Source organism: Caretta caretta, chromosome 11, assembly GCF_965140235.1.
Source record: "Caretta caretta isolate rCarCar2 chromosome 11, rCarCar1.hap1, whole genome shotgun sequence".
NCBI lineage: Eukaryota > Metazoa > Chordata > Testudines > Cheloniidae > Caretta > Caretta caretta.
The window spans coordinates 39,049,376-39,062,818 of record NC_134216.1 but is presented as its reverse complement, the minus strand read 5'-3'; the positions used below and the strand labels follow the sequence as shown (position 1 = coordinate 39,062,818).

Sequence of the window (13,443 nt, the reverse complement as noted above, 5' to 3'; positions counted from 1 at the left end):
GCATTGCCAGCAGTTACAAGTTACCACCCATTGCTTTCTAAGCAAGCACCTTTATTCTTAAGGTAGAAAACATTACAGAGAGAACATATTTAAAAAAACAATAAAAGTTCCTATGTGCATTCTAAAAGCTTGCCAGAGGTCACCCATCAACCTTATGGAGCCCTGGCTGGTCAAAGTCTTTCCAACTCTTCTGCAAAGGTTGGGGCTCTTGGACAAAAGGCCCTGTCTGTTGTCTGGATCAGAACAAAGGCCCTATGTCAGTTCAAGCTCATCTTTTTATATCAAACATCCTTTGTCTTTTAGTCTCTGCAAAACCCAGTCTGAATCAGAATATGCAAACCACTCCACAAGGTGGTACCTCTTTAGAGTTGTGATTAAGGTGAAACACAGACTAAACCTCTCACTGATTTTTAGTACCTGGAAGAGCTGCTCCCCCATGGAGCAGAACACAATCATACATAAACCATTCATAGACTTAGTACAATACGGTCCCCAAAGATAGTGCATATGATTGCAATATCTGCCACAGCATTGCTTTGCTCTTATTTTAGAAAAAATATTTTTCCTTATATAAACTCTGTTTTCAAACATGTTTTTGAAATTGAATTTGGACCATGATTCAGACCTACATGTATGCATAAGACACAGCATGCACTATGAGTTTTTTGGTAAGTCTGTGTTTGATATTAACATTTTTAAATTATGATTTTTGATGACAGATCATTGACAAAATAAATGAATGGAGAGCCCTTCTGAACCTTAACTCAGCAGAAGTTGAGACACTACAATGTTTACTCTAGAAAGAGATGATGATGATAGCAATCCCAGTACAGTATAAGTCAGACATAGCCCTTATTCAGAAGGCTAACATTTTGTTTACAGTAAGCTTGTATTCTTTGTGCCAACTATCTGAACCACCAAGTGTGTTCATAATTATTCTTTTGTTTGTGACAATATGTATGTGTCTATACTCAATTAGCCATGTACTCCCTGGTTTTAATTATACCAATACTATAAAGCGGTGGTTTGTTGTGTGGTTGTTTTTTTTTTTTTTTTAAATCTATGAACACTTCGAATAACTTTGCAGGTACCCCAATCTTAGCATTTATTGTACTTTATCCGATAATATATGAAATATTTATATATTCAGCTGCTGTTGCTTTTGTTCTTTTACAAAGTCATGCACAGTATACTGTATGACTAGCATTTTTACCTTTGGGCCAGGCAATCCTATTCCAGTTTCTCCAGTCAATCCAGGCGGCCCAGGGAGGCCTCTTTCACCCTTTTTAAAAAATAAAAAGGAAAGAATTATGGATCTCTCATAAAAAACCAACCTTCTGCAGAAACTTCCTCGTGGCTGGACTTTACTAGAACTAGACAAGCCATTTACAACACACACTTTGCTTCTCTACAAAAGAAAAAGGACACTAAACTTTCTAAACTACTACATGCCACAAGGGGCCACAGCAATGGTTCCCTCAATCCACCCAGCAATATTAACCTATCCAACTATACTTTTAGCCCAGCAGAAGCAGCTGTCCTATCTCGGGGCCTCTCCTTCTGCCCCTCCACCCCCACGAACATGATACAATTCTGTGGTGACCTAGAATCCTATTTTCGACGTCTCCGACTCAAGGAATATTTCCAGCATACCTCTGAACAACATACTAATCCACAGAGACCTCCCTACCAACACTACAAAAAGAAGGATTCTAGGTGGACTCCTCCTGAAGGTCGAGACAGCAGACTGGACTTCTACATAGAGTGCTTCTGCCGACGTGCACGGGCTGAAATTGTGGAAAAGCATCATCACTTGCCCCACAACCTCAACCGTGCAGAACACAATGCCATCCACAGCCTCAGATGGCCACTATGGATGTAGAAGCCCTCTACACCAACCTTCCACACAAAGATGGACTACAAGCCATCAAGAACACTATCCCCAATAATGTCACAGCTAACCTGGTGGCTGAATTTTGTGACTTTGTCCTTACCCATAACTATTTTACATTTGGGAACAACGTATACCTTCAAATCAGCAGCACTGCTATGCGTACCTGCATGGCCCCACAGTATGCCAACATTTTTATGGCTGACTTAGAACAACGCTTCCTCAGCTCTCGTCCCCTAACGCCCCTACTCTACTTGCACTATATTGATGACATCATCATCATCTGGACCCATGGAAAAGAAGCCCTTGAGGAATTCCACCATGATTTCAACAATTTCCATCCCACCACCAACCTCAGCCTGGTCCAGTCCACACAAGAGATCCACTTCCTGGACACTACAGTGCTAATAAACGATGGTCACATAAACACCACCCTATACCGGAAACCCGCTGACCGCTGTTCCTATCTACATGCCTCCAGCTTTCACCCAGACCACACCACACGATCCATTGTCTACAGCCAAGCTCTGCGATACAATCGCATTTGCTCCAACCCCTCAGACAGAGACAAACACCTACAAGATCTCTATCAAGCATTCTTACAACTACAATACCCACCTGCAGAAGTGAAGAAACAGATTGATAGAGCCAGAAGAGTTCCCAGAAGTCACCTACTACAGGATAGGCCTAACAAAGAAAATAACAGAACGCCACTAGCGATCACCTTCAGCCCCCAACTAAAACCTCTCCAATGCATTATCAAGGATCTACAACCTATCCTGAAGGATGACCCAACACTCTCACAAATCTTGGGAGACAGGCCAGTCCTTGCCTACAGATAGCCCCCCAACCTGAAGCGAATACTCGCCAGCAACCACACACCACACAACAGAACCACTAACCCAGGAACCTACCCTTGCAACAAAGCCCGTTGCCAACTGTGCCCACATATCTATTCAGGGGACAGCATCACAGGGCCTAATAACATCAGCCACACTATCAGAGGCTCATTCACCTGCGCATCTACCAATGTGATATACCATCATGTGCCAGCAATGCCCGTCTGCCATGTACATTGGTCAAACTGGACAGTCTCTACGTAAAAGAATAAATGGACACAAATCAGATGTCAAGAATTATAACATTCATAAACCAGTCGGAGAACACTTCAATCTCTCTGGTCACGCGATTACAGACATGAAAGTTGCGATATTACAACAGAAAAACTTCAAATCCAGACTCCAGCGAGAGACTGCTGAATTGGAATTCATTTGCAAATTGGATACAATTAACTTAGGTTACCTTGCATAATGACTTAGCCACTCCCAGTCTCTATTCAAGCCTATTTTCCCCTTGTTTTTTCCTACCCCCCCCCCCCCCCCGACGTTCTTGTTAAACCCTGGATTTGTGCTGGAAATGGCCCACCTTGATTATCATACACATTGTAAGGAGAGTGATCACTTTACATAAGCTATTACCAGCAGGAGAGTGGGGTGGGGGGGGAGAGGAAAACCTTTTGTAGTGATAATCACCCATTTTTTTTCATGGTTTGTGTGTATAAAAACGTCTTCTGTACTTTCCACAGTATGCATCCAATGAAGTGAGCTGTAGCTCACGAAAGCTTATGCTCAGATAAATTGGTTAGTCTCTAAGGTGCCACAAGTACTCCTTTTCTTTTTGCAAATACAGACTAACACGGCTGCTACTCTGAAACCTGTCATTTTTCAGACTAATCTCCTTTTAGTCCGAGTCCAGCAATCACTCACACCTTCTGTAGTTACTGTCTTTTGTTCCAGTTTCTTTCAGGTATCCTTGGGGGGTGGAGAGGCTAACATTTATTTGAGCATAAGCTTTCGTGAGCTACAGCTCACTTCATCGGATGCATCCGATGAAGTGAGCTGTAGCTCACGAAAGCTTATGCTCAAATAAATATGTTAGTCTCTAAGGTGCCACAAATACTCCTAGTCTGTAAAAGGAAGCTTACTGGAACTGGTGAGGTTTTGTCTGTATTCAGTTTTATTAGACATTTGGGTTTTATTTTATTTTGCTTGGTAGTTCACTTTGTTCTGTCTCTTACTACCTGGAACCGCTTAAATCCTACTTTCTGTATTTAATAAAATCACTTTTTACTTATTAATTAACCCAGAGTATGTATTAACGGGGGCGAGGGGGGAAACACCTGTGCATATCTGTCTATCAGTGTTATAGAGGGCAAACAATGTATGAGTTTATGAGAGTAAAACGGATTTATTTAGGGTTTGGACCCCACTGGGAGTTGGGCATCTGAGTGTCAGAGGCAGGAACGCTTCTTAACTGGCTTTCAGTTAAGCCTGCGGCTTTGGGACACATGTTTCAGACCCTGGGTCTGTGTTGGCTCAGCAAGACAGGGTGCTGGAGTCCTAAGCTGGCAGGGAAAGCGGGGGCAGAAGTAGTCTTGGCACATCAGGTGGCAGCTCCCAGGGGGTTTCTGTGATCCAACCCGTCACACCAGACTTATGCAATTTGTCTAAAAAGAACAAATTTTGAATATGAATCACAATGTTTTTTTGTTTCTCCTGTTAGGAATTGAATATTTCAAACCCACTGGTATTACATTGTTGGTGACTGAATCCACTGCCTTCTCCCTAGACCCTTTTAAGTCATTCTGTGTAAAAATGCAAGCCCTGTCAGCTAGATTCAGGCTCGTGGGTCAAAATGGGATTGCAAAAGGCATTAGAAAAAAACAAAATGGTAGTGAAATAGATTAGATTACCTGGGTCTTGAGCTGGTCATTCTTTCTCACAGGAGTCGATCCACTGAAGTCAAGGGGATTTTACATGATTCAGGCTTACTCATGTAGGTAAGGGTATGCAGGTTTAGCACTAAGAGCTCTTTCTTATTTCTAATGTTTATGATTCAGTAACACTGTGGTAAGCTTTAATTCTGAATCTTCTTGTTTATATTACCTCTGTGCTTCAGTCTTCTTATTTTAAAGTGTGCTGAGTGCTTCTGGTAATAAAAGCCAGGATTTAGCATTTTGGATTTATATAGTGAAAAGGAAAACTTGGTCCACAAAATATTAGCATTAGAAAAGGGATGAAGCACTAGGAGAAAGAGGGCACTTTCCCAGTATTGTTTATGGATTATACTCAGAAACCCTGCATACCCACAAATTTCTAACTTAAAAGTTAGTTAATTAAATGATTGAATCTTGGAATTTAGAGATCTGATCCAAAGCCTATTGAGGTATATGGAAAGGCACTTACTGACTTCAGTCGACTTTGGATCAGGCCCATAGTACTTAACACTCAAGGACCAGATTTTTAAAAAGTATTTAGGTGCTTAACACCCACTGATAATCTGCCTATATTTATACTTGTCTTCAAGACTTCGTTTAAGGGCTTGATCTTGCTCCTGTCACTGTCAATGGCAAAAACTCCCATTGACTTAAATGGTGACAGTTTAACCCCTAACTGCAGGATTGGTAGTTCTGCAGAAGGCTGGAGTCCTAGGAACATAGGAATTGTCACACTGGATTAGACCTGTGGTCCATCTAGTCCATTATATTTTCTCTGAGAATGGCCAGTACCAGATGCTTCAGAAGAAGGTGTGAGAATCCCACAGGAGATAGATGTGGGATAATTTGCCACTGTCATTAGTTCTCATCCTGATCTGTGACTGATAGGGATGGGTTTACACCCTGAAGCATGAAGTTCAATATTCCCTCCAATGTTATCATAATTAATTATAAACAGCTCTGGATATCCTTATCCATATAAATGTCTGAAATCTTTTTGAATCCTGCTTAGTTTCTGCCTGTGACACAGTGCTAGGAATCTAGAGCTGACCCAGCGCTCTCAGTACTAAGGTACTCGCTATTTCCCCCTTGGAGTGGATTTAACGGGGGTGGGGGGAATGGGATGTTCAATGGCTTAATTAGTCAGGAGGCTGATGAGCTAATGAGAACAATCAACCCACCAACAGATAAAGGACAGAAGGAAGTGCAAGGGAGGAGGCTGGCAGGGGCCAGGGGACACAAAATCTCAGGATGGTGAGATCTTGCCTTTTACACCCCTGGAGAGTACACTAAAGGGAAAGTTTATTTCCAGTTGTATGTTGTAGCATAGAGTCGTACTGGTAAACTGGTGGCGAGGACCCAATAAATAACACACTAGTATCAGAAATTTAAAAGCATCCATCCTGTTTGTGGTGGTCCAATGGGAAGAGAAGGGAATTTGTGATATTACCCTAAAAGAGTTCCTGTGAAAGGTCAAAAGGCTGATAATGTAAAAATAGCACCTTCTTATTCAATGTATTTGTTCACGGTGCAGATTCAAAGTCTGATTTGTTTACCTTACTGACACATGTAAGTTCTGATTTTGATTTTTACTTCTTGTTAGCTGAATTGGCTCCGCAATGCTATGGGAGAACAAAATGGCTTTGATCCCTTTTCATGCATAATCAACAAGACTATTCAATGAGATCCAGTTGCAGAATTCATATTACTAATAAGAATGCACAATCCAAAAGAAACACTGTTCAGCTTTCAGATCCCAGGCTGAATTTCCATGGTTGGCACTTACAAGTAAAACATGTTGTTGTTTTCTAAATTGAACACATCTGATACCTCAAGTGGTAAGAGACAACAAATTTTTGGAGTAATACTGCACTTTAAATGTTCAAGTACTAGAAGAATGGGGTATAAGTCACTATACTGAAAAGACAATGTCCAGCTGAATCTACTGTAGTAAACATCAGGAGTAGACGAGCAGTTTTTGCTAGGTAACTTGCAGGGATATTAGATAGATGAATTACTTGCAGTCCCCATTTAGCGAAACCCCTTGAACAGAAGGGAAAAGTGAATGTGGGGAAGAGCATTATTGCGGTATGGATAACTGTATATATCTTTTAATGTTAAAAAAAAAAAAGAGGAGATCTTTTATTCTTGCCTTTGATCCTTGCACACCTTCAGGCCCTTGGTCTCCGGGTAACCCTTGGGAACCCTGTTAAAACACAAATGTTTTTTCAGAATATTCCAGGCTTTCAGAGCAAGGGGTTTTTGAGAAACAAGCAATAATTTACTGCAATCCACATGAAAACCTTTGTCACAAACATTTCAAAACTAAACACAATTTAAATTCTGCCCTTGTATGCAAGAATGCAGCTAGTGGTGTGTAAGCATCTGAGGACAGCACTTGGCTCTTTCTTAGGTAGAATAAAAGTAAACAGTCATCAAAATTTATTTACAGCATCACTGCAACAATGACAATACTACAAGCTCCTCTAGGTATTAGTAATGTAGGGTTTGGGGCAGGGGTGCTGGAACTATTTTTATAGCAGGGATACGGAGAGCCATAGAACCAAATTGTAAACCCTGTATATAATGGAAACTCCTTCAAGACAGGGGGTGCATCAGTGCCCCCCGCATCTCTAGTTTCAGCACCTATGGTTTGGGGGCTCTTTTACAAAACACTGCTCCCACTAAAAGGTTGTTATGGCAAATCTGATCTATTTAAAATGTGTAACTTTAACTTTCTTGGGTTGCATATTTTTCATAAAGATTTTCTGATTTTTGTTATTGATTTTTATGATGCACTATAACAAGTTTGCTTATATGACAGATTCTCCTAAAACAATAGGTACAAAAACAAGCCATTTTAAGTCACAAAACCTCATTGCATCGAGTGGGAACAGAACTGATCCAAAACGTGCAAACTGGCAATATTCTGGACTGTTCTAATTCCCTCATAATATGAGAGTATAATTTATCAATGTACATGACTTTCAACCCCTTTTAGAAAACAATAAAATGGGCTAGATCTTCAGCAGGTATAAATGGGCATAGCTTCACTGACTTTGGTAGCTCTATTGACTTCAATGGACCTATGCCAGTTTCCATTAGATGAGGATGGCCGAGCCAATTACTTTGATTTATATGGGTCACATCTCACTAGTGCGCTCATTTATTTCAACAGTCTGCTGCCCACTGCTCCTAAAGGATATGTTGTTAAGTTATCAGTGTTATTTCTTTTCCTACATTACTTCTTAAATCAACTACTCCATTATAAAGGGACAGTGGTTGGTAGGCCTGACATTTTATACGCTTTCTGTTTCCTAAAACTTGTTGCATATTTTCATCTTCTGCCTAATCAAGAGTTTAGTCACCTGCTCCTTATTCAGACCAATGAAGACAACAAGGATGAAATCCTGGCCCTGTTGCAACCAATGGGAGTTTTGCTCCCATGGGGCCAGGATTACACCCCAGGCATTTTGCCCAAGTAGGGAGAACAGAATGGGGCCCTAGAAGTGTCTTAGAGATTTTTCCTTAAGGACGTACAAGGTGACAAGGTCAAATTATTCTGCCATCCTAAAGATGCAGAATATGACACTCTGAATTAGATAAAAGATACAAATGTGTGAAATCAATCCTTAAAATAAACACATTTTTGGGGGGAACAAAGTCTCCGATGCTCAGCAGGGATCTATACTCTAATTAGGCCAAACTACCTGAGGCCCCAATTCAGGAATAAATATATGCTAAGTATTGTCTACAGCATTAGACATAACAGCATGGTCTTTCCATTGCTGTGGGGGTCTCTTCTCCTGCACACTCTACTATTTCTGCCAGTCAATAATCGGAGAACAAAAATATTCAGTTGTCTACACTGAACTCCAAAAATCCCTGTCAATGTTACAATGAAAGAGGATACATGTGTTAGGCATGGAATATTTTGAATGAGACTGGCTCTAGAAGTCTAGGCAGCTGAGCCATGTTGTGAACTAAAGTGATTTCACAGCTTTGCAAAGCACCAAGAAAGCAAAGTATGTCTGTGCTGTTTGTTACCTGTAGACCTCTCAGTCCTGTGTGACCAACTGGACCTTCTGGACCCTGAAAAGCAAGAAGACAAAAGTGCCTACAAAAATCTAAAACTTCTAAAATATATTTGGATACATTAAAATATAGTACAAAGAACATCAAGAAAAGAAATCAAGAAGTCAATAACTTGCAAGAAAGTACTGCATAAATATGAAACTGGGATACAGTAGTTAAATTACAGTATGAGAATGAATTTGAAGTCCGATACCAAGATCCTGCATGGTCAAGTTTTACATCTATTTCATTAAACATGTTTACAGCTACCATACACTGAACCTTCAAGCCCATTGCTGGAGTTAAAATCTTGATTTTCATTTTCATAGTCATACGCCCCTCAGTCCATCTTCCCCCTTTAAAAGTGGGCCTGATTCTGTTCCTGCCAAAGTCAATGAGAGTCTTGCCAGTGTCTGAAGTGGAAGTAGGCTTGCATCCTAAATGCAACAGCACTAAAGTATAAGAGCAGCTGGGATAATTATTGAAAAATGACCTTTTTCAGTTTATCTTTATTTGATTGACCTTAAAATTTGTCAACTGTATTCTCCCTCTGCTTTATAAATAACATTTACACTAAATCTACCACAATGTCTATTATCAGGGATAGCAAATTTTAAATCTCAGGTAATTGTGTCCTATAACTTCTCCATACTCCATTTCACTGTACATTAGGAGAAATAGTGTTCTATAACAATGTTTTCCCGAAAGTATAATAAGCAGATAGATACTTACTCTGTCACCTTTTATCCCTGGAGTGCCACAGTCACCTCTTTCCCCCTAAGGAAATAAACCATGAACATTCAAAAAGTTTACTGAGCATTACAAGGATATTTTTATTCATTACATCTTCCTGCCAGAACACACATCCCAAATGCTACAATTTTTCATGAACAGCCAACCAAATATGTTGATGTGTATATCTACAAGACCATACAAACATGTCAATAAATGGTCCTACTGAAAATCATACCTTTTCTCCTTTGTAGCCAGATTTTCCCTGGGAAAAGAAACAAAAAAGATTGGAAGATATTTTAACCTGATTTAAATAAATTAATTGTGACACTATTACACAAGCTGCAACTCCATAGTCTTTACAGAAAAAACATAAAATTTCAGGCTCCAATAAAAATTCAGCTACAACACTGGATCTCTGAGGTGGCAATATGGCTGTGTATATGACAGCTGTCTACAATAATATATATTATTATATGTACAAAATACCCTATGTCAATTGAATTTTAAACTGAGATTTTAATTATACAAAGGCTTGAGCTCTAGAGTTAAGGCTGACACTCCTGTAAGTGTAAGCATTGTATTTCTGGAAAGGTAGAGGTGGTGTGGGCGTGGTGAGGACATCAAAGTTTCAGACTTGTTGCAAAACTTTTTAAAAAACTGGAGGAAACTCAGCACGGGGGGAAATGTTCAGTGCCCTGCACATAACAGTGCAACTCTGAAAGAACTGCTGTATTTGTGTTTTTCCAATCCTTGTATGACTATTATGTGAGTGGAAAGGCTACAAAGCTGAACCCAGTGTTAATAACTACAGGTGGCAAAATGAAATAATGCTGATATTCTTCTTTCCATTGTAAATCAGGTTTCCGGTCCTGCAAGAATATTTGTCTGTGCAGACCCCAATGCCTGTGTGGAATCTCACTGAGTCAATGAAAGCATGTTGGTCATGCAGCTGGATCAGGGACATAGTGAGAACTACTTTACTGGTAAATGTTGATAACTCATTATAACAGGAATTCTCAAACTTTTTCATAGACTGGACCACATGTCAGAGTGTTTTGCAGACCACCTTCCCTCACATTCACAATCACAAACACTACCTCCACTGCCATTTATGATCGCATACTTCCCCTATGCCAGCTACAGCCATTTTTAAATGGAAAAGTAATACTTTCCTCCTATTTAATATATTAGGTTGTCTTTTAAAGCAATTGGGCCTGTGTTACACAGGAAGTCAGAGTAGATGGTCAAAATGGTTCCTTATGGCCTCAAAAATTTATTATTCTAACAGCAGGAAATGTATCACTCCCCCCAGTTTTTGTGTCCTCTACAAACTTTATCAGTGATGATTTTATGTTTTCTTCAAGGTTATTGATAAAAACGTTAACTAGAATAGGGCCATGAACTGATCCCTGCAGGACCCCACTAGAAATGACCCTGCTCATTGATGATTCCCCATGTACAATTACATTTTGAGATCTATCATAGACATATAGGGCAGGAAGAGACCTCAAGAGGTCATCTAATCCAGCTCCCTGTGCTGATGCAGGACAACGTATACCTAGACCATCCCTGACAGGTATTTGTTGAACAAGTTCTTAAAAACTTCCAGTAATGGGGATTCCACAACCTCTCTTGAAAGTCTATTCAGAGCTTAACTATCCTTATTGTTAGAAAGCTTTTCCTAATATCTAACCTAAATCTTCCTTGCTTCAGATTAAGCCTATTACTATTTCTACTACATTCATGGACACGTAGAACAATTGGTCATCATCCTCTTTATAACAGCCCTTAAAATATCTGAAGACTGTCAGGTCCTTCCTCAGTATTCTCTTCTCAAGTCTAAACATGTCCATTTTCTTTAACCTTTCTTCATAGATCAGGTTTTCTAAACCTTTTATCATTTTTGGTGCTCTCCTCTGTTCTCTCCAATTTGTCCATATCTTTCTTAGTCTGTTGCCCAAAACTGGACACAATATTCCAGCTGAGGCCTCACCAAAACTGAGTAGAGTGGGACAGTTATATACAACACTCCTGTGAATACATCTCAGAATAGTAATAACTACAGTTGACTCTCTCATTCAAAATATGATCCACTATAGTCCTCAGATCCTTTTCAGTACTACCACCTAGCCAGTAAGGCCCCATTTTGTAGTTGTGCATTTGATTTTTCCTTCCTAAGAACTCTGCACTTATCTTTATTGAATTTTATCTTGTTGATTTTAGACCAATTCTGCAATTTATCAAGATCATTTTGAATTCTTATGCTGTCCTCCAAAGTGTTTGCAAACCCTCCCAGTTTGGTGTCATCCACAGATTTTATAAGCATACTCTCAACTCCATTATTCAAGTCATTAATGGAAATATTGAATAGTACTGGACCCAGGACTGACCCCTGCGGTATCCGACAAAATACCTCTCCCCAGTTTGTCAGTGAACCAATGATGGCTACTTTTTGAGTATGGTCTTTCAACACATTTTCACACACCTGATACTAATTTATTCTTGACTACATTTCTTTAGTTTGCTTATAGAATGACATGTGGGACTATCCCAAAAATCAATATATTTCATGTTGACAGTTGCTCCCCATCCAGGCCAGGCTGGTGACTTTGTCCAAAAAGAAGCTGAACTCTGGCGGGATTCAAATCCACATCCTTTGAATACCCTCTCAGATCTAGAAAGCCAATGCACTATCCATTGTGCTTCAGAGCCTCTGTTAGTTAGCAGGCCACTAATTCACTTAATATGTGCCCTATTAATTTTGTATTGTTCTAGTTTTTTAATCAAAATGTCATGCAGTACCAAGTGAAGCACGTAACAGAAGTCTATTAAATCAACACTATTACCTTTATCTACCAAACGTGTAATTTCATCAAAAAAAGATATCAAGTTAATTTGACAGGATCTATTTTCCATAAACTCAAGTTGATTTGTATTAATTACATTACCTTCCTTTAATACTTTATTACTTGAGTCCAGTATTAGCTGCTCCATTATCTTGCCTAGGATCGATGACAGACTGACAGGCCTAAAAGTTCTGGATCATCCCCGTTATCCTTTTAAAATATTGCACAATATTATCTTTCTTCCAGTCCTCTGGAATTTTCCTAGTGTTCCAAGACTTATTGAAAATCACCATTAATGGTCCAACAAGCTCCTCAGTGAGCCCTTTACAAATTCTTGGATGCAAGTTATCTGGACTTGGTGATTTAAAATGTCTAACTTAATCGCTCCTGTTTAACATCCTCCTGAGATACTAGTAGAATGGAAAAAGCGTTAGCCATATCCTATGATGATGATATCTTCTGTTTTTCCCCAAATATAGAACTGAAATAGGTATTGAATACTTCTTTCTTTTCTGGATTATTATTGATAATTCTACTGTTTCCATTTAGTAGTGGACCAATACCACAGTTAGGATTCTTTTTGTTCCTAATATAGTTAAAAAATCCTAATTCTTATTGTTCTTAACTCTGCTGGCCATACTCTTCTCCATCTGTCCCTTTGCTTCCCTAATCAATTTTCTTCAATTCCTAACAAGGAAGATTGTAAACTGAATATATCAAATATAGAAGATTAAATCATTTGAAGGGAGTATATAACCCCAATGGAAGTGTGTAATTGTAACTCCCATTACTATTAAATAAGAGTTAAACACATTCTTTAAACAACAATACTCCTTTTCAGTTTTTCTAACTCTTTTTTATTTCTTGTGTTAACGAATCACTGGATGCTAAACTGGAACTGAAAACTCTGCTTGGCTATTATAATGTTTATTGCAAACATGGGATCACATCCTTGAAGTAAATGAACAATGTAATGACTAGAGAAAATACTGATTTCCTTTTTACCTCTGTTCCATCTTTTCCTGGAATTCCATTGAGACCTGCATCCCCCTATGAAGAATCCAACATCAAGATCAGTCAAACAAGGAAAATGTAATGTTTTGAACTGTACTTACATTGTT

General features: G+C 39.2%; 1 protein-coding gene across 2 annotated transcripts in view; it reads right to left on the bottom strand.

Moving 5' to 3' along the window:
• The window catches only part of LOC125644979 (uncharacterized), a 64,793-nt gene that overhangs the window by 40,688 nt on the left and 10,662 nt on the right, over positions 1-13,443 (bottom strand). For both annotated transcript variants that reach the window (XM_048869851.2, XM_075117933.1), the window contains exons 7-12: positions 13,328-13,372; positions 9,712-9,738; positions 9,474-9,518; positions 8,715-8,759; positions 6,820-6,873; positions 1,214-1,282 (exon numbers count right to left, since the gene is read on the bottom strand). In XM_048869851.2, the coding sequence (XP_048725808.2) occupies positions 1,214-1,282; positions 6,820-6,873; positions 8,715-8,759; positions 9,474-9,518; positions 9,712-9,738; positions 13,328-13,372 (285 nt within the window). The remainder of the gene's footprint in view (positions 1-1,213; positions 1,283-6,819; positions 6,874-8,714; positions 8,760-9,473; positions 9,519-9,711; positions 9,739-13,327; positions 13,373-13,443) is intronic.